We start from the raw sequence: 22264 nt of genomic DNA on the forward strand, positions 1-22264 counted from the left end.
ATATTTTATAAATGTTTCAATCTTTTTATAATGATTTTAAACCTATTTAACAAAGTTTAAATATTTTGTTATTTTACTTATATATATATATATATATATATATATCAAAGAAACGTGAATCGGAATCGGCAAGGCCGAATCGAATCGTGAATCGGCAATGAATCGGCAATGAATCGGCGATGAATCGGCAAATTTGAAAAAACCCTTTAAATTTAAAGATTTTAACAATTTAAAACTTATTTCATGCACCCTTTATTGAATATAACTTAAGCACACTATAACATCATCAAATAGAAGTTAAAACTTAACATACATAAACATGAAACATAAAATCCATCACATACGTAACTATGTTATCTAAAATGTAAATTGTAGGCTAGCTGAAGTAAATAGAAATCAAATGATCATAATGATTTAAATCATAGAATGTATGTAAGATGATCCATAAGACATCAAATCATAAATTTATGTAAGAATCTAAGATGAAGATCCATGAAAGTTTGAAACTTTGAAACATATGTCTATCAATGATTCAGTATCAATATCTATAAACAAAATATAAAAACAAGGCTCCAGCTCAAGCCTCAGGCTCATAGTCATCATCATCCTCAACATCATCCTCAAGCTCGGCTACAGCCTCAGCCTCAGCCTCTGAGTATCCAGTCTGCCTAGTAGCAAGGCGTCTAATGTAGGTCCTAGAGGACTGTTGAGCCATATCTCCCGCATATAAGATGGGCTCACGAATGTCGCTAGGGCCTGTGTCTGTGTGTGCACGTGTGCGTCTACCAATGCCTAAAGAACGTGCTCTAGCTGCCTCAGCCTCTATATCCACCTGGTCAATCCACGCACGGTCTTCCTCAGTGAAGACTGGATCTACAACCTCTGTGAGCCACTCTGATTCTGGATCAATCTCCTCCAGAATGATCGGAGAGGAGTCAGTGCCCAAAATCTGTCTGATCCTAAGACGGAGGTTGTAATGAACGAAGACAAGATCATTCAACCTCTGCACTGTCAACCTGTTTCTCCTCTTCGAGTGGATGTGCTCGAACATGGACCAACTGCGCTCACATCCATAAGCGCTGCTTGGCTGACTCAGAATACGAATGGCAATTTTTTGAAGTTTTGGGGTTGTGGCCCCAAACATTTGCCACCATCTATCTGAAATAAGGGAAAATAAAAATAATTAGTCTCATTTACAAATTACAAATTACAAGTTAACTCTAAAATTACATAATCAACTTTAAGTTTAGAATCTAGATTCATGAACATTGAATATATTATTTAATTTTTACCTGGCTGTATTGTTTCCCGAGCATCTATGGCTACCCTGCTAGAGAAAAGTGGCCCTTCTTTATTATTGAACTTATCAAGCTCAATAATTGTAGCACTGCTATCCTCATCAGTACTCAACCTCTGGATCACTGTATATAATCCGGTGAGAACCTCCTCATCCGCCTTGAAGTTAGGACGGAAACGAAATGCCGAATTCAAAAAGTAAGCTGCTGCATGGATGGGTCTGTGGAGCTGATTCTGCCATCTCCTATCAATGATGTCCCAAATAGGGGCATACTTCTCCTGCACTCCTGCATACTGAGCTCTAATGGCCTCCTTGGCCCTATCCATGCCCTCATATATGTAGCCCATAGAGGGCTTCTCCCCATCAGCAGTTCGTAGGAGAGATACAAGAGGCTCAGTGGCCTACATATAAAGTAAAACAAAAATTTGAGTCAAAACTTAAACATAGAATAATTCAATAATATAAGGTAAAACTAAATCATTAAACAATTAGCATAGTAAACTGTAAAATATTAAATGTTAAATTGCAATAAAATTACCTTAAGTATTTCTCTAGCAGGTTTCCAAAAACCATCATCATCAAATATGCAATCCACCACATCTATCGCTGCAGTGGTCGTAGCATAGGAAGATGAAATCCACTCCCGCCCAACAAACATGCTCCTCAAATCATCCCTTGATGTCAACAAGGACTGCAAGGTGATGAAATTCGAGGCAAACCTCGTGATCCCTGGACGAGCTAACTCTTTGTCTCCTGTGTACTTCCTCATTGTGCTAAGGACAAATGAATGATTATAAATAAACTTACATATGTTTTTTGCCCTTTCCACACATGACTTGACCCACTCAAGTTTGCTAATTTCTTCCAACATGAGGTCAAGGCAGTGTGCTGCACAAGGGGACCAAAATATGGTGGGGTGCCTCTCCATCAAAAGTTTGCCTACAACAATTTTAAGATAATTAGAAATTCAAATTTCAAACATGTTAGAACTTAGGAAATTTAGAAATTCTAAGTTAGAATTAGAAAAAGTTCAAAATTCAAATAAATTTATTTTCAAAACTTAAAAAGTTAAAAGTTTACCTGCAGCAACATAACTTGCTGCATTATCCGTCACCACTTGCACCACATGTTGTTCCCCCACCTCTGCTATAACTTCCTCAATAACCTCACATAAGTATGTGGCGTTTTTTACATGAGCAGAAGCATCAATGGATTTGAGGAACATGGTATATCCTACAAGTAACAAAACAACGAATTATAATTACTATTAGCAATCAACAAATCAAAATTTGAAATAGTCAATCACGATTCAAAATTATGTATGTAGGAAAGTAGAATGATCAATCACCTCCACAGGATACAAGAAAATTGAGGAGTGTTCTTCCCCTCCTATCTGTCCAACCATCAGTCATGATGGTGCAACCCTTTTCGATCCACTCCTTTCGGTTGTCCTCAAGCTCATGCCTCATATCCTCAACCATTTCCTCCAGGAGGTATCCACTCAACTCAGCCTCAGTTGGGGCTTTAAACCTCGGACCACAAATGGTAACTGCATCTATCATGTTCTGCCAATAAGGAGTCCTATCACAAATAGATAATGATATTGATTAGAAATTTAGATGTCAAAAACTAAAATCATAAAACAAGTAGATATAATTAAAGTTTTACTTTTACTTTTAACTTTAACTTTGAAGATAACAAAGAAAAAAGAATCAATTACCTGGCTGCAATAAATGGAATGTTGCAAAAGTACCAGAATTTGCAAATCTCTTTTCTGGCAGCATCATGAATCTCCTTGTTCAAACCCATGCCCTCAAGCGTGGGTTGGGAGCCAGGAGTAGTACGGGGCACAAAGTAACTATCCATTCTGCTTTTCCGCACTCTAGGCCGCAATAGGTTGGTGTTGGACTTTGTCTCAGTATGAGACCGACTACCACTAACACTCACATGAGCACTAGCACTAGGATGAAAAGGAGGCCTAGAAGAACCCTCTCCAACACAACCTACGGATGCGGAAGCTGATGCAGATGCACTTGCAGATGTAGATGCGGTTGCGGATGTGGGAGCACGGGAGCCAATACCTCTTAACCCTTCAAGTTGCATTTTCTTAGTCAACTTGTCTTGTTCAATTTTTTCTAATGCCACTAAACAAGAGCGTTTTGCCTCAGCGGTTTGTTGAGTGCAAACTGTGACATCATGGCCAGGTATGCCAACAATGTGGTATTTCAATCTATAGATACCTCCCGAATTTATTTTTTCTTTGCAAAATATACATTTTGTTTGATATTTGGTTCTCCCAGGAAACTCTTCATTATATTTCCAGCATTCATCTTTTTTACCCATTGTGGAAATTGGAAAATGAAAGCAAAGGGCTGCTGCAATAAAAAAATTCATGTAAAAAATCAAAGTTTGCAACTAATAAACAAAAACTACAAAACAACAAACCCTAGTTTGCAATTTAGTAAAACTAAAAATAAAAAACATTCAAGATTTGCAAATGAACACTAAAAAAATTTAACAAAAAATGCATACTACACTAACATGCAAAAAAAAAACCAACACTTACCTCTTGCAAATGAGTTGAGGAGTGTTGATATTGACTCCTTAATGCTCCCAATGCAATTTATGGCCTCCCCAAATGGACTTCTGATCTCTTTGGTGCTCTTCCTTCTTGCCGGTTGGAAACCTATGGATTCTCTTTTCTCTTCTTCTCTCTCACTCTTCCTCTCTTCTACTCATACTAAGCAAATAGAAGGCTCTTTAGGGTTATAACAAAGAGGAAAGTCAACTTAGAAAGCAAATAAAACATGTGTTTTTTAAAAAAAATTGAACTTTCTATCCTTGCTGCCGCGGCCGATTTCTGGAGATTCACGATGGCGATTTTGGCGATTTTTGCCATGAATCGCCGATTTTGGCGATTCAGGCGATTCACAAGAAAAAATCGCCACCAGCGATTTCCGATTCCAAAAAAATCGGGAGCCATGAATCTTATCGCGATTTCGGCGATTTCGGCGATTTCATGGCGATTTTTGGAACTATGATATATATATATTGGCAAATTTAATGTCGAACTTTTTTCCGAATTTATGCTCTTGTCGAATTTTGTCCGAATTTTATGGTTGCCGAACTTGAATTCGAATTCGAACCTTGTGACTTAGGAGGAAAGAATCAATGTTCATTTTTGAGGGCCCAGGGTCACCCAATTTAACTCTGCATCAGGTTGAGCATGGATACTTGGTCTGCTTCTCCGGAGATAGTTGGAATCTCATTATTCCTGCAAGGGGCATATGTCCCGAATAAGAGCCACTGATGGAGCCCAAATTTTGGGACCTCCATTTGTGCTCTCTTTCACTTTCCACAGTAGTATTGACGGGATTTATATCTTATTTTTTTCTTATCATGAAGAGCAATGCTTTTGAAGCAAGAAAACATTGGGCAAATTAAAAAGAACCAGGATCTTATTATACAAGGAGCATGAATGAAGGACAATTCCATGCTTACTAAATTATTGCAAAGGATAAAAAGAATATCATTCTTTCAGTCTCTGGGAGATAAAACATCAATGAACTAACATGCAGACTTGAAATTTTGTCAAAGATTACTATTATTTTATATGATGCCTGAAGCAATCTTTGATTGGAAAAGGCCACTGGGAGTTATTGTTGAAGGGGAATATGTGTATAGTTCCAAATTATATCACCTGAACCTAAAAGATTTGCATAGCAAAAAGGAAATTAATATAAACAGAAAACATTATCATTAGACAGTGATCTGGTTTCTCATGTAGATGGCACAATAATACAAGTCTGCTAATAACAATTTAGAGAAGAATGGTATATCATGTTCATAGGCCATAGTGACCTGCAAATATACATCTGTAATCAAAGTATGTTTATCGTACATACCCAACAGAGGAAGTGAGCGTTGTTAGTGTAGTATAAACAACTACATTTGAAGTAAGCATCCACAACGCAAGAAATATATTACAAGTTTTCAACAAAGAATTATAAAGTTTAGACAAAGTGCGTTGGAGTTTACAACAAGTTTATATTGCAAAGATCAATGGAATACAGAAATAATTATACTCTTCAGTGATGAAGGGTCCTCACGTTAGTATGTAACATCTTCAACGATGAAGGGCTCTATATGAGTATGTATGCAGAATATTAGCTCAACAAGACATAACCATTTTTAATATATTACATCTATTGATGGAAATAAAATGGCATAAGAATAAAGACTATGAAGAAGTCAAAAAGCAGAAATAAGTAATATAATTATGTATTCAGATTTTGTAAAGGATTATGGATGAAGGCTTCACATACAAAGATGAATTAATGTATTATTATTTCATGATTAATAAAAATTCTTAATTTTTGTTTATTTAAAAGGCAAGGAGATAAATTACAATTTGGGTTAGCCCCTTATGGTCACCAAGGTGATTGATAAATTATTCCTCACCGTACATGTATATTAGATCCTTTATAGCATTTTTGTTTGATAATCAGGGATACTGTGAAATATACAAGTGTTTCCTCATCTGTGTCTAATTGGACTTAGCTTTGAAGAAGTTGAAAATCCTTCTAGATTAATATTAATTAAATATATGATTGGTCCTCCACATTTAGCAACATGAACTATTGATGATATTTGAATGTATGTCGTCCAATAAGGTTGTACATAAGAATCTTTATTGTAAACTCTAATGCACAAGTAAACAAGGCACTGGTCTTTTAGAATCATTGAAAAGTAGTCATTGGGTTTATAGTTGAAATTTGTGATCCTTCTTGCAAACATCAACTCAATTATTAATAAAATCTTGTATAAACATATAATCATGTCAACCATTCATATAGCTTTATTGCCATGTTTAAAGATTTGCCAACTTTATAATTCACCAAGTCTAAATTTGCTATAGAAAAGCTTTGAACCAAGTCACGATGATCTAACGAAGGTTTACCCACTTGGGTTTAGCGAAGCCAAAAGTGCAGCGGAGTTAAAGTGATTCCCATTCGTTGGCCAAAACTGATTGAGTAATCGTGTTGGAAAATTGGCAAAGCTTATTGGATTTCCAATTTGTGGTTTTGGGAACCAACATATTGGCGACTCTGTTGGGGAGAGTTGCTCGCAATATATGTTGTAAAGTTACCTAGAATTTCAGATTTCGCTGATCAGAATCAGAAAGCAGTTGTATTAGTTTGCTTGAAAGTGCACTCTGTTGGAAGTTTGAACCCGAAGGATCAACAAATCAATGCATTCCTCGAAAGAGGTAGCGACTCTATTTAATAAGATTTCAGTTTGTAACTCTGAGTTAGAAGACTCAGAAGAAAATGGTATATAGCTTTTTCAAATGTATATGTCATTTAAAAGAAAACCTTTTATTCCATATGGCATCAGGCTGTTGGATCTCAGAAATTTTTATTGTAAACCTAACAAGTTGTTCCCAAAGCTGTTACAACTTGTACCAAAGTTCTATGGAGAATGGGATGAATCAACACTTCAACATTTGGATGGCTTTTATACATTTGTAAAAGATTATGAGATTTGTGCAGAGAATTAGGTGATGAAGCTATTTGTCAGGGCTGTTACCCACATTTTAAGTCCTAACCTTTTAAACGCTTTTTAGAGCCCTTTGTGAAAAATTAAATTTTAGTTTGAACCTTGAACTTGAACCAATAGGTTCAATGTTCAAAAGTTCAATGTCACCAAAGCGCCTTGAGAAAGTCTCCTTTAGTTTTGGTTTCATGACATGTGCTCCCCAAATCTGAACCTTGAACTTGAACTCTTGAACCGTTGGTTCAAGGTTCAAGGTTCAAGAGTTCAGATTACAGCGGTATGAGTAAGTCCCAATAGCGCTCAGGATACCTAGTGGATTTCGGTGCTCTTTTCGAACTATAACTTTGAACTGTTAAGGTTCAAGTTCAAAGTCTCGTGTTAGAATGGAATCTTTCGATTGCATTGAGTCAGTATGTAAGAAGCATATCCCAATATTTTAAGACTATCAAACTTGAACCTTGAACCTTTCCCCATGGTTCAAGAGTTCAAAATTCGTTAGTCTGAAAGGCGTGCAAATAATGACAAATTGCAGTACGAAAATGATTAAATCTTTTTCGAAAAGGTAGAAAAGATAGGCCTTGATGGCTAATTGGTGCGAAAGGTGGTCAAGTGACTTGGTACGTGTAGAGTTAAACGTTATTAATGATTAAAAAGCCCTGTCAAATTGGTACTTGCTTCATTGATCCATGATGTGCTTTCCTGTTTAAACTATTAAAAGTTTCCTTTCTTGTTCATTTTGTCATCGCCTTATGAGGTAAGCATTCTAATTTTCCTGGAGATGCAAGTAGCCTGCAACAGTCTCTTTTGTTTGGAGATTTGTTGTGTCTCCCTCCCGGTGAGTGTCATTCCTATTCCTCATTAGCTACTGTTATTTCCATTTAAAAGCAAAGATATCTCTATTGGTCCTTTTCGTTCTGTCTTTTCCTTACGGTGAAAATTGTAATCTTCTTTCTACCATGGCCGCTTCTCACTCAAATTACTTAAAGAAAATACAACCACCACATTAACTAGTTTCTTACCGGAACGAGGAGATACCTTTCTAGCTAATGAGGATATCAGAAAATTGACAACAAGATTTTCAAAACCTAAGCGTGAGTCTACTGCAGAAAAGGTAGCTAAGAGTGGGTTGTTGCAAGCGAAGAGTTTTCCAGAAGCATTTTGTTGCCCAGGGCTAGTTTTGGAATGTAGAGATAAGTATGATGTTACCCAAAGGTGTATTAGAACGCATACAGGAGAGGTGTTGGTGTATGTCAACATAGTTACAGTAATGGGTGCCTTGAGAATCCTTTTGCATGAAGAATATGAAGTTTGGACCATCAGTCTGTTGGACTCCCATTTTGCCACCGACACTAGCCAATACAATAATGCCATAGCTAAGAATTGGTTGCTCAAACCTGAGAAAGGAGGTTTTCATCTTCCCCACCCCTTGATGCGAGAGCATATGATTCCTGAAATTAAAGACATAATCACTCTCCTGAATTGAATCAAAGAGAATAAGAATGCCCTTTTCTGGGAAAATTGGATGTATTTCTTTTTTCAGACCATTCTAATTGAAGGAAAGTATATTGACTTGGTTGAAATTATAGCAGACCAATTGCATGAAGAGCTTTCACAAGTGTCTGGGGTTTCTTTTTTTTGTATGACTTCTTATTTGTTCTATATCCTAGCATGTTGTAAAGAGCGAGAAGGTTTGCCCCACCAAGATTGGGTAAATGACATGCCCATCTATGATTATTTTCCTCTGTTGCAGAAAGAGAAGAATCCTCAGGATTTCAAATGGGTATAGGATAAATTTCTTGCCAGATTGGTTTTTGAGCTCCAAGGTAGAGAGCATATGAGATGGACTAAAGAAGTAGCTCAATTTGTCACTATCTATGTTAGCTTCTCCCAGTTTCCCAAATTCATGTACATAAGAGTGAGCAGGTACGAAGGAAAACCTCTGAAATTACCTAGATATTGCTTAGACTGCTATGTCCTGATTGAAGTTTGTAGGTAAGTAGCTGAGGTGGATAAGAATTGTAAATTTAGAAAATGTTCAAGAGTTCAAGTTCAAGTTTCAGATTTGGGGAGAACATGTCATGAAATCAAAAACTAAAGGAGATTTTCTCAAGACACTTTGGTGACATTGAACTTTTGAACTCTGAACCTATTGGTTCAAGTTCAAGGTTCAAACTCAAATTTGATTTTTCACAAAAGACTCTAAAAAGCGTTAAAAAGGTTAGACTTAAAATGCGGGTAACAATTGGCTTTGATTGGGGATTTGGACTACAAGGGATTGAAAATGAATTCAGATTCTTTGCGGGTAACAATTGGCTTTGATTGGGGATTCGGACTACAAGGGACTAAAAATGAATTCAGATTCTTTGGTTTCACAAATGACTCAAACAAGAAAAAGGACAGAGCAAGACGAAGAAAAACCTAAACCCAAAGAACACACTCCACACAACTATATACATTATGGATAAGAATTGTAAATTTCGAAAAGGTTCAAGAGTTCAAGTTCAAGGTTCAAATTTGGGGAGAACATGTCATGAAATCAAAAACTAAAGGAGATTTTCTCAAGGCACTTTGGTGACATTGAACTTTTGAACTCTGAACCTATTGGTTCAAGTTCAAGGTTCAAACTCAAATTTGATTTTTCACAAAAGACTCTAAAAAGCGTTAAAAAGGTTAGACTTAAAATGCGGGTAACAATTGGCTTTGATTGGGGATTTGGATAACAAGGGACTGAAAATGAATTCAGATTCTTTGGTTTCACAAATGACTCAAACAAGAAAAAGGACAAAGCAAGACGAAAGAAAAACCTAAACCCAAAGAACACACTCCACGCAACTATATACATTATGGATAAGAATTGTAAATTTAGAAAAGGTTCAAGAGTTCAAGTTCAAGTTTCAAATTGGGGAGAACATGTCATGAAATAAAAAACTAAAGGAGATTTTCTCAAGGCACTTTGGTGACATTGAACTTTTGAACTCTGAACCTATTGGTTCAAGTTCAAGGTTCAAACTCAAATTTGATTTTTCACAAAAGACTCTAAAAAGCGTTAAAAAGGTTAGACTTAAAATGCGGGTAACAATTGGCTTTGATTGGGGATTCGGACAACAAGGGACTGAAAATGAATTCAGATTCTTTGGTTTCACAAATGACTCAAACAAGAAAAAGGACAGAGCAGGACGAAAGAAAAACCTAAACCCAAAGAACACACTGCACACAACTATATACATTATGTACAAAAGGAATAAAGAAGGACCACTATAATTGATAAAGCTTTAAGTCTTTCCCATTGTATGACAAGGGCAACTTAGTTTCGTCCAAATACCTGAGCTTGAAGGAGTTTGGTCCAAGTACCTAGCTGATTTCAAAATTTCCTTTCCAGAGTGACTCAAACTTTCTATGAGCACCTTTAGGCTCTCTTCTTTTGTCCCATAACAAAACTTTGTCATCGTCCATGAATTTCTTGGGCTTGGCTCAGCGATCAAAGATCTTCTTAACCTGAGCTTGATGTTCTGTAATACGATCTACCACCTTTTCTCGTTCTTCCTCTATCTTCATCAAGTAGCAAATCCTCTTTTCCAAGGCATCTTTAAAGTTGCATCTTCCATTGTCTTTTGAAGTTTGGCTGCAGCTAGCTTGAGGGGAAGTGATAACTGTGCTTCTATGCAATACACCAATTCAAAAGGTGTCATACCAATTGCCCTCTTAAGAGTAGTGCGATCTGCCCACAAAGCTTCATACAATCTCTTATGCCAATCCCTTGCATTTTCGCTACCTAGCTTCTTCATGATAGAAATAAAATCCTTATTAGAAGGTTTGGCCTAGCCATTTCCTTGTGGAAAGTAATCAGAAGCATGTGAAAGCCATATTTCGTTATCATAACAGAAGAGGCGTAATTCATTTGAAGAAAAGTTTGGGCATTGTCTGTTACTACCTTTTCTGACACTCCAAACTTGACTAAAATATTTTCCTTGAGGAAGTTGCATACAATTTCAGAAGTGGCTTTCTTGACAAGGATTGCTTCCACCCATTTGGTGAAGTAATTGGCGGCGGTCAAGATATGGGTGTGCCTAGCACTCGAACTAGGGTTCAGTGGGCTGATGAAGTCAAGATCCCATTGTTTGAAAGATTCTTCTATTATTATAGTTCTTAAAGGAAGAGCTGCTAGCTTAGGTTTTGCGGAGAACATTTTACATTGTTCACATCTCCCAACCCACCTATATGCATTAGCAAACATGCCAAGCCAATAGTATCCATATCGAAGTATTTTGAAAATAGTGATCGTGGATGAATAATGCCCTCCACATGCTTCGTTGTGAAATGTAAGAAGTAACTTCTCCTGGTGATCTTTATCAACACATCGTACGAATGTGCCGTCTAAGCCCCTTTTGTATAAAATATCATCCACAATTACATACCTAGCAGATCTCAACTTCAAGTTTCTTTTAGCTTTACCTGTTAAGTGTTCCAGACATTCACCATAAGTAAGGTAATAAGCGATGTCTGAAAATCAACAATTTGTCAGACTTACAAATAATACCAATGCTTTCTCTTCACCGATCTCTTCTTCATTCTCAGATATCAATTTGCACAGGTCTTGTCCTCTTACAAGTTTGGTTGGCTTTAATTTTGAGATCAAACTCTTGAACTTTTTATACCCATGTCGCTCTGTTGTTCACTACTACTTCTTGTTGAGTCAGGATGCTTTTGACAGCTGTACTTGGACAAAGATTGTAGAGTGGGAGAGTAGCAAAATTGCTTGCCAACTTTTACCACTGAATATGCTTGTGGTTCTTCAACGACACACTCATGAATGAGATGAGAAACTCTTCACCTTCTCCGTTCTTTTGTAGCAAGACTGCGGACATAGTATGTTCACTAGCATAACAATAGATTATAAAATCTTTTTTGTAATTAGGGTGAGCCAACATAGGAGCTTGCACAATGGCAGATTTCACTTCTTCAAAAGCTTTCATAGCTTCATCACTCTATTTGAATGTTAACTTTTCACTAAGAAGGTTAGCAACAGGTCTAGTGGTTTAAGAGAATTCAGGCACAAACCTCCTCAAAAAATTTATCTGACTGAAGAATGATCTAACTCCATTATGGTTTGAAGGGAGACATAATTGCTGAATTGCTCGGACCCTTGCCAGATCAATCTTGATCCCCTCTTTCAACATCAAATGTCCTAGGATTTTTCCCTCAACACAAAATATGGACTTCTTAGGATTGAGGAACACACCATGCTCTCTGTACCTTTGGAGGACTAATCTCAAGTCTCGCAAATGTTTCTTCCTTCTCCTTGAGAAAACTGTCATGCCATCCAAGTATATGACTATTCTTTTGATCAATTGATGAGATGAATTCATTGCCCTTTGAAAAGTGACACTTGCGTTTATAAGCTTGAAAAGCATTCAGTTATAAGCAAAGGGTCTCCAAGGGGTGGTAAAAGCAGTCTTATGCTGATCTTTAGGGGCCATGCTGATTTGATTATATCCAAAGAATCCGTCTAGCATGGACATCACCCCGGAGCCTGCTACCATTTGTAGGATATGGTCCATGTTGGGTAGGGAAAAGTTGTTCTTTAGACTTGCTTGGTTCAAATTCCTGAAGTCTACACAGATTCTAATTTCCCCACTTTTTATGGACTGACGCTATATTAGCCACCCAAGTAGAATGACAAATAGGGTAAATTATATGGGCCTTGAGCATTTTATCAACCTCCTTGAAAATTGCATCTGCTACTCTTGGGTTATGATTCCATAATTTCTGCCAAAATGGCGTTGCTCCAGGCTTAAATAGGATTTGGTGTTTGAATTGTCCCTATAAAAAATCCTTCAAGTCTTCATAAGACCATGCAAACACGTCTCCGAATTCCTTTAACAAATTTGTGAACCTTGATTTTTCTATTTCAGTACACATTTTCCTAGGTTAATTAGCTTTGGGTTGTCTTCAGTACCTATATTGATCTTTTCACATGCTCCAGATTTCTCATCTTTTACTTTTGCGTCCTTTTTAAGTCAGTGGTCTTTTCTATTGAATAGAGCTTCAAGGGCTATCAAACCTTTAGGAATATAGTTTCCTTTCAATTGAATGACTCCCTCTACATTTCCACCTCCATTGTCTGGACAAAGCTCATGGCACTTAGAAGCAAAACCCTCGAAGAAAAGAGAGCCAAACTTTTCGCCTCCTTGCAAGAATGCTTTGATCAATGCATCATTATTGAACACTTGCCAGGATCTTGAATTATCAGGCACACTGGGTCGATGGATCAATTCAATAGTACATATATCTTCTGTGAAATTAGGATGTGGTATCGTCAAGGATGCTAACCTAGGTAGTGCATCTGCTCTAGTATTTAACTCCCTGGGCACAACTTCTATTGAAAAGGCTTCAAACCCTTCAAGTTCATTTCATACCCTATTCTTGTAGTGTCTCAGCCTCGTGTTCTTCACAACAAAAATAGCCTTGACTTGCTTAACTACCAATTCTGCATCTCTTTTAGCCCTCAAAAGCTTAATTCCTCTTAGCTTCTTGTATTCCCAAAAGTAGTGCTTCATATTCGGTTGTATTGTTAGTGTTTTCAAATTCAAGCTTGAAGGCATGAGGAAATATTTTACCAGAAGGCGAAATAAGTACAACTCTTGCTCCATAGCGAATTGATGCATAGCTGTAGTCAAACTCCAGGACCCACAAGCCCTTGTCTGCCAGCTCTTTTGACCTTCTAACATCTTCTTTAGATAAAACAACATAGTTAGCAAAATCAGTTTCATGATGCAGGATATGAGACCTAAGATCATTAGAGGGAAAAACGATATACTTTGCTTTATTTTCAGGTTTCAATATGACCCTCTTGTTCCCAATTGGTATGGTAGCTTGGGATCAATCTAGTTTAATTTCTCCCCCTTAGGTCTTTATTGAATGTTCAATTTAGTAGCATACCATAACTAGTCGGGATCTCTGTGACTAGGATAGTTAATTTGACCCTCTTTTCAAGGAATTCAGCTAAGGAGACTTGAGCATCTTTGATTTGCCCTACCAGTGGAACTTGCTTGGAGTCCATTGCATAACACTTGCCAAAGGTTTTGGTCATAGGCAAATCTAGGGCTTTGGCAATAGAAGGCATAATATTATCAAAAGCTTCAGAATCTATGATACAATTATTTAGCTTATGACCATGGATAAACAAAGATACATAAAAGGGGTTAGGTTTTCCGAGGACATTAAGATTTTGTGAAGTCTCTGCATGTACCAATGTATCTTCTGCAATAGGCCTTGTGTACCGATGTATCTTCTATATAGTGTTAACATGTTGAACCCTATTTGGTGAGGCAAAACCTCTCACAAATTCAATCAACTTATCTAGTTCATTTGGATTTGATTTCAAGTAATCAGTAGGAGAAATTTGGATTCTTAGAGACTTCAAAATTCGACAATGTCAAAGGCAGGTTCGGGTTCAAACTTGTTTAAAATCTTTACCTCCTGCATAGGGGCCCTTTGAATTTTTGGATCACTTTTCAGCTAAACAAGTTCTTTCCATTTATTCTTTGGTTTCTTGTGAGTACAAAGTAGGAGGGTTCTTCAAGAGTGATAAGAATATCACTACCGTGCTCAAAATCCGACTCATATTTGAGGTAATAATTTATAGAGTTGCCAAGTCCTCCAGAGTCTTCATCTTTGACCAGTACTTCTTCCACTGTCTCTTTGTTCACATTCATTTTTCTATAGCATATCATTTCTGGACATAAGGCACCATCATGATCATCTATGGAATGAAAAATGCACATACTTGATTTGCCTGTGGTAGGTCCCTCACTCAACAACTTCTGATTGCCAAGTAACATATGAGGTTGTCTTCTCGTCACCCTCTGATTTGGATATTTCCTTGAAATATCTTGATAAGGTGTGTTAGCTTTTGGTAATTTCCTTTTTACCATTATCATATCATTTATCAACCTTTGAACTAAAGGGTCATTTGAACCAGAAGTAGATGGTTGCAAATTAGGTGTTTGTATGTCTCGCCTCCATTTGCCTGTAGCGAGGAAATCATCCTCTAATTCAACAACCAATCTCTGTGTTGCATCGACATCTGCTACCCAGTTACATCTCAAGTGAAAACTAATGTCAGGTGGAATGGCATTGACAAAGAAGCCTTTCCTATTCTCTGCGTGTGCCCTCTTCACAGTGGGGATCTTGTGCAAAATTTTGTTGAACTTTGCTACAAAATCACGCATGGGTTCATGGACTTCTTTCTTAAGTTGTGACAATTGTAGCAAAAGGGTATGTTCATCTTCAACAAACTTAAACCTTGCTTCAAAAGCAGTCCTCATAGAGGCCCAATCAGTATTGGCTCCATTTGGGAGATGATGGAACTAGTCTGCAATAACTGTTAAAGTTTGTACAAACAGTCTAATTGCCACATTTTCTGTTGGAACAGTGAGAACTTCGCATGTAGTATTAAAAGCGTTCAAGTGTTTGTTTATTGATTTCTTTCCATCACTATTGAACTTGGGAAGGATATCCCTGGCCCCCTTCAGTAGAGGGTCTGGGTTAGGCCCGAGGGTGAGAGGTCCAACTTGAGCACCCCAAGGATTTGTGGCCATGTTAGGTAATATGAAATTGATAGGTTGGAATTAGGGTTCCAGGTAGCACTTAGGCTTGTAGGGTAGTAGCAACTGGTGTAGGTCTTTCGGGAGAGGATGGCTTGCTTCTACACTTAGTTATTCTTTTCCTCCTATGGGTGAGATCAGGAGCAAAATTCTGCAATTTCACAAATTTGTATGATTCGTCCACATAACCCTTATATCTGTCACTTCGAGTATACTTACTCCCAACCAACCTATTTGAATTAAGACTTAGGGTTTGGATTGTTGAGCAGGATTAGGGGGATTAACTTAAGGTTGTTGAGCCAATCTTTCCACTACTGCTACTTCTTGAGCAACAGGTACTCCTCGGATCAGTTCGACGCGTTCTTCTTCGTCTTCAAGAACCTAACTAACTTGCAATATTGCTCTAGGCTAGTTTTGGTATTCCAAGCTAAGATATTCAAGTTAGAAATGATATCTTCTTGAGTGTTATCAAAACCTGAGCCTGACTGGAGAACGGGGAATATGTCTTGATGAGGCAAGACCATCCTACGAAATAGTCTGCTATTTTGTAATTTTGATTATCAGATTGGCTTCCTAGTAGAGTTGCCAAAAACTGTTAGTGAACAATTTTTCCCTTCTAACTGATATGTGCTCTTTATAGATAGCAAGAAAAACTACTCCATAAAAAATGAGTTCTCCATTTGTAACTCCCCATGTTTAGAGGCACAACTCCCTCCAAGATAAATTCAACAAGAATATCCCTTATTTAAAAATAATGAAATTGAAACCATTCTTTTAACCAAAATGAATTGAAGGCATTCAAAACACTTTTGCATAAACATGTAAAAGCATTGCTGATAGGTAAATGATCCACAAATAAGCCTTAAGACTTATAAAATGAAAGAGAATCATACAAGTTGATCAATTCCACTGAACATAATTGATTCAAATAACATTCACAGAAATAATAGACAATTAATCCCCACAATCAAGATTGCACTCCTAATGAAACCAATCCAATTTACTCAAAACCATAGGATTTCATGTTAGAGACAATATTATGTGAAGAACGAACGGATTCATCACTATTTTCTATTAATCCATATGAAAGTAACACCATCAAAATATTTCCTTCGACCAAGTCTTATATCTAATTACTATTAAAAATATCCAGAGTATCGCCCCCTGCATTATCAAATAAAACAGTGTTATAAGCCACATAGGGCCTTTGAAAGTTTTTAAAAAAACTAACTCCATAAGGAGTAATTAAAAAGTTTTAACTAAAAGCTTAACACGGCTAACCAAAAGTAAGAACAACTATTGGCTGAAGCCCCTAATTCCAATCTAATTGCCAACTGTGTTGACCAAGGCGGTTTGTTGTTCTTGATCAGTAAGTGTATTTCCACCTGCTTCCTTCCACTTCTTACAAGTGACTTCAAACTCTATGATTTCCTTTTGTTGTGGGATTCCCAGCTGCTCAGTTCTTAATTGCCATATGCTCCAATTGCTTGTCTTGAACCATTAGGTGGTCTTCATAGATGATAATCATGGAATCTGCCCGAGCTATGATGATGAAATTTGTGACAGAGACCTCTTTGGTTTCTTTCGTGGCCCTCAGTTTATCTTGACAGGCAACACATATATCTTTCAAATCCTTATTTGGTTGATCCTTGTTCCCCATGATTTCCACATCAATGCATTTTTGTCATTGTCTAGAATTTGCTTCAGACATTCTAATTCTTTAACCAATTGAGAGCACTCATTCAGGCACTGTTCAATCACCAAATTTCTCCATTCTAGATTAGTCTTGGATACATATAGGAAATCAGCATCTAAGCTGGAGCTTGGTCTCTCTACTAGGAACTTATCTATTCCATACACTTTGACTTCAGTTATATGAATGATCACTTCATCCCATTTCACTTTCTCCGCTTCCCAAGCATTCAACTTTGATTCTAGATCAACCATCATTTGATAAGCTTTTGTCCTTGTTTCAGCAAGCCGGGCAATGTAATTGACTTAACGAGAGACGACTGATTCAATCCACTCGTCAAATGCATGAGAAACTAATCTATCCCTTTTCACTTGGTCGATGAATTGTTGGTTCCCAGGAGAAGTCACATCAACCATAGAAATGACATGGGGTTGAATCTCAACTTCAACATTCTGCAGAGTATGGATATATTTTGCCAGCAGACGGATAATTCACTTTAGTTACTTCTTCTCCTTACAATCTTTTCAAATCCGGCTGGTGACCATTGCGTGACCAACATCAAGGATTTTCATGTCAGCAGCCCTAGGAGCTGGCCCAAGAACTGTCTTCTCCACTATATAATCCTGAGGTGTAATATCATCCAAGCTCTTATCCGCATATGGTTAATAAACATCAGCTACCTAGTGTCTTGTTTGCTCATCTGCCTCCAATAAGGTCTCTATTTTGGGCTTTTTCCTTTTCAGGGTTTTACCTAGACACTTCCCTACCATGTCCTCCACTGAGACATTCACTGGAACTATGCTTCTTTTCTTGCTCACAGATAGATCGAACCAATTCAGTGTAGAAGAGCTACTCTTCGGTGGAGGAGTTTGAAGAATAGGGGAAGTTCCAACAGCTAGTGCGTTCAAGGCATTAGCTCCATCTATTGCTTGTCGACTGTTTTGATCCATGATTTCAATTGGGTTTCTCCAGTAGAGTCAGCCATGACCTCAATTTCAATTGGTTCTATGTTGGGGTTTGCAGTGGTGGTTTGTTGAGCTCTTTCCTTCTTAGTGCTGGAACGGGTCCACCTAGCCGAAGTTGAGGACTGAATTGAACTCTGAACAATAGTTTCAGTTTCAATTTTAGGTTCAGGGATCAAAGCATCTGCAGAGCAAGATGTGACAATTTTATCAATGCAATGAATAGGCAACTTTGATTAGAATTGGTAGAGCCATTATGAAGTTGTAACTCGGCATGCCCCAACTTGGACCTCCCTTTCTCTGCTAGCTAATTCTTAGTTCTTTCGATGACAGGGAGGGTCCGAGCTTGAAGGTCATCCTCCTTAGGTAAATTCCAATTTCTTTTAGGAAGGGGGAAAAGCTTCAACCTGAGTTGCATAGAAGGGATTAACTATTTCTTCATTCTCATCTTCGTCTACCTCCTTAACATCTATCTGTAGCTTGAACACTTTAATTTGCTTCGAGGTGAATCTGAACCACCATCTTTTCCTTAGGTCATAGTCTTCTTTGCAATCTACCCAAAAATCTTCTATTTGAGGAATGTGGGTAAAAGATGGGCGTAATTCAAACTAAGATCGTGTAAAGCTTTTACTATCGACCTTTGAGTGTGTAGAATAGAATGCCAGGTTCATAGTCTTTAATTCAATTTCAAGACCGAAGGCATCTTGAATGCTTTTGCACCAATAATGGCCAAGCTCAATTGGAAAGATATGTTGTCGGTAAAATCTATAGTGTAGCCGACGGGTAGAATTGTATCTGAAAGGGTGCGTGACGGTTGAGTCACCCTTTCGGGAAAGTATATGTACACCATCTGGAAGGGACTATTGAGACATCATCGTGATCATAATCATATTGTAAGCATTGGAGTGCATATTGCTTATATGAATAAAGTATCTATTTTGTGTTATATCTTACTGTACTACATGCGATAAGTTTCCTTTTAACCTGTATGGTAAACATTTGGTGCCGTTGCCAGTTGAACCTAGAACAAAGGAAGTGTTATGAAGATTAATGCCGAATATGCTTAATAAAGATATGAATAAGATAAAAGATAAGGATGAGATATGCACAATACAAGAAGTACTAATTTTAGTACAACAGGTGGAGTGCAGACAGAAGCTTCAACAACTTACCGATGGACACCGAGGGGGTGAAGGAGCACAAATGGAGGGAGTTCATTCACCTAGCAGATCGAGTAGTGTCGAGGAATTGTTAGAAGAAACTTGACAAAAATTGAATTTGGTGGAAGAGACAAGGGAGGAGTTCCTTAACTTGTATACACCGAGGGTAGAGAATCCGAACGGAAGGGAAGTAAATCGCATGGCTCGAAGTGCCAAAGGAGCACAAGCGTGGAGTGAACTCTTTGTTTCCGATACACCCGATGAACGGAGACAGGTAGAGAATTGAACAACTTTGCTTAAGGAAGATCTTTTCACATTGGGTAGCATAGTTGTCCAAAGTAGGGCAGTTGTGTGAAATAGCGCAATTGTGCAGAACAACACGGGTGCTTAGAACAACGCGGGTGCTCAAAATAGCGCGGGTACACAATAAGTACCCAAAATCAGAAGAAAGTAGCAATGGTAGGACCAAAGGAAAAATTGTCGAAGTTTAATAGTGATGGGACGATCGATCCAATTAGGCATTGTAAAACATGTGAAAGGATCTGGATGGTGAATGGTGTTATAGACCAAGATGACTGGATTCGACAGTTTCTGGCGACCCTTTCGGATGTTGATCCTCATAAATTAACTACATGGCCGAATGCCAAGAAAGAATTCATAGTAGAATTCTGACTACTGAGGGATGATAATTAAATAGTAGCGGAAATATACAGTACAAAACAGGGGAAGAACAAAACAATTTGGGGATATGCAAGAAGGTTGAAGGCGCTAGTGGAGAAAATGGAGAGCCAACCAATGGGCGGATTAAAGAAAAGACGGTTTGTTGAAGGGCTATGACCCGACACTAAAGAAAAAGATGAAAATTGTACCTCCAACATCGTACATAGATGCGTATAATTGGGCGATGGATCTGGAGAGTGAGCAGAAAACGAGCAAAAAGAAGCACAAATTGTCAGACTTAGACGATTCATCTTCCAAAAGTAGCAGCAACGACGAAGAATCAAGTAAGAAGGTTTGAGCGTTGGACAAGGATATGTTACGGATGATGGAGTTTAAAAATTTGAATAAGAATCCTGACTCGGTGAAAGGGGAATTGTGGTGTACGGACTGTAAGGAGGGCCACACAAAGGGCTCCTGCCCGAAAAACCAATTTTGCGATATTTGCCAGATTGCAGGACATTCCACAAAGGAATGCCCGTTCAATATGAAGACAAAGGGACACCAACAAGTGTTACTGACACAAGAAGTGTACACCTCAGGAGTAGGAACAAACACAAACAATGACGCAACCTCAGGAGGGTATCATAACAAAAACTGGTGTGGACGAGGCGGTAACAATAATAATAATAACAATAATGGGGGCCGAAGTCGGATACAGTACGACTCGAGTGGACGGCCGATGATACAATGTCGTGCGTGCAACTGCAACCTATGGGGTCACTTTACCAGAGATTTTACCACGGTGGAAACGCCATAGCCGTTGTGCAGATGGTGCGGTTCGAGAGACCATGAGGATGCGAAATGCCTTAAGCAAGGGGTGAACTTGTTAAGCATCGAAACATGTGACGAGAAGATACTAGCCATCACTCGCAAACAAGCAAAGAAGGCAATGTACCTAGATGCAGAGGAAGAGAAGAAGAGGTTGCAACAAGCACGAACGGAGTTGGAAAAACAAATGGAAATGAAAAAATTACAAACAAAAGACACTGCCGACACCTCGAAGAGGATCCTGGTAGAACAAAATATTTTAAGGCAAGTAATGCAAATGGAAGTTCTTATAAAACTGAATGACCTGCTTACAATGCTGCAGTTATGAACTGTGATACTGAACATGACACCACTCCCAAAAGCAACGAAAGAGACAGGAAAGAATGATAACGGAGCGACTACAATAGACCCAATGCTACTAGCACTCACTACGGGAAGACATCCTGCAGTAGTAGAGATGGGGTATACTAGGAACCGTACTCACAGACACAATTGTCGATGGAGGGTTAGGAGTGAATGTATTACCAGAAGATGTATGGAGGAAGTTGGGACAACTTGCGTTGTGGCCACCTAAATTTCAACTACTCACTACCGATCAACACGGAATCAAGCCTCTAGGGACCTTGATGGTAAGGCCTGTAACTATCGGAACACAACCATTCTTATTGGATTTTGTAGTCATCCCGTAAAAAAGAAAAGGGTACGACGCCATTCTCAGACGAGGTTGGCTGGTATAGGTGAAGGTAAAACATGATTGGAAACAGAATACCTTGTCCATGGAAGGTGGAGGTCGGAGATTTGTAATCGACCTACATGCACAGATGGTAGGTGAGGAGGTAGCGTCGTTGGATTCCAAAGGTGAAGGCGGTGGGGATGACGAGGGGAAGGAAAAATGGAACCTGATGAAGAGGGGATATTGAGATTGGAAGGAGGGTCTAACAATGATGACTTGGACTCGGTGAACGACCAACTCCATTGGTAGATGGAGGACTATGAGCTCTTTTCGAGTTGTAACATGTTAGGGGTCAACGATGGAAAAGAGGAAAATGATGTCTGAAGGAATACAAAGAAGTGAAAGAAGGAAAGGCGGTTATGGCTGAAGTGGAAGGAAAGAGCATATCGTATGGCTAGTACAAGAGAAAGAACATACTGTACTGACCCAGCAAAAGGAAAGATTCCACCATATGGTACATAGTGAACAAACCGCACGGAAAGAAAAGGTTACACCGCACCACTGATTTAGTAGAAAGGTCCAGACAACAAGGAAAACTCATTGTACGATCTGCACAGGAAACAAAGAGGAAGGTCTTAATTAAAACTTCAGCAGTATGGAGTGAAGGTTCTAGAATAAAAAATACAAAGACTGTATAATTTAAATAAACTTGATGAGCGATGATTGCAAGCACAATGGGCCACGAAAGTTACACAGTACAGGTGTAAGGCATAGCATGACAAGCACTTGAAGTTGAACAGATTTCAACCAGGGCAATTAGTTTTGAAGC

The 22264-nt window shown here is 38.2% G+C and overlaps 2 protein-coding genes across 3 annotated transcripts in view; one reads left to right on the forward strand and one right to left on the reverse strand.

Moving 5' to 3' along the window:
- Positions 1 to 22264, forward strand: part of LOC149530279 (elongation factor P (EF-P) family protein) — a 130207-nt gene that overhangs the window by 8839 nt on the left and 99104 nt on the right. The gene's annotated exons all lie outside the window — the stretch shown is intronic.
- Positions 387 to 3114, reverse strand: LOC149530280 (uncharacterized). Its single transcript, XM_089809446.1, has 6 exons — positions 3018 to 3114; positions 2646 to 2878; positions 2378 to 2530; positions 1836 to 2236; positions 1293 to 1698; positions 387 to 1158 (listed from the first exon to the last, which is right to left on the reverse strand). Exons 1-6 carry the CDS (start codon positions 3104 to 3106, stop codon positions 578 to 580), a joined length of 1863 nt encoding a protein of 620 aa, XP_089665572.1. The 5' UTR covers positions 3107 to 3114; the 3' UTR covers positions 387 to 577.

The sequence above is a fragment of the Cupressus sempervirens genome, chromosome 11 (genome assembly GCF_028749045.1).
Source record: "Cupressus sempervirens isolate cs-2001-9-10 chromosome 11, ASM2874904v1, whole genome shotgun sequence".
Taxonomy (NCBI): Eukaryota; Viridiplantae; Streptophyta; class Pinopsida; order Cupressales; family Cupressaceae; genus Cupressus; species Cupressus sempervirens.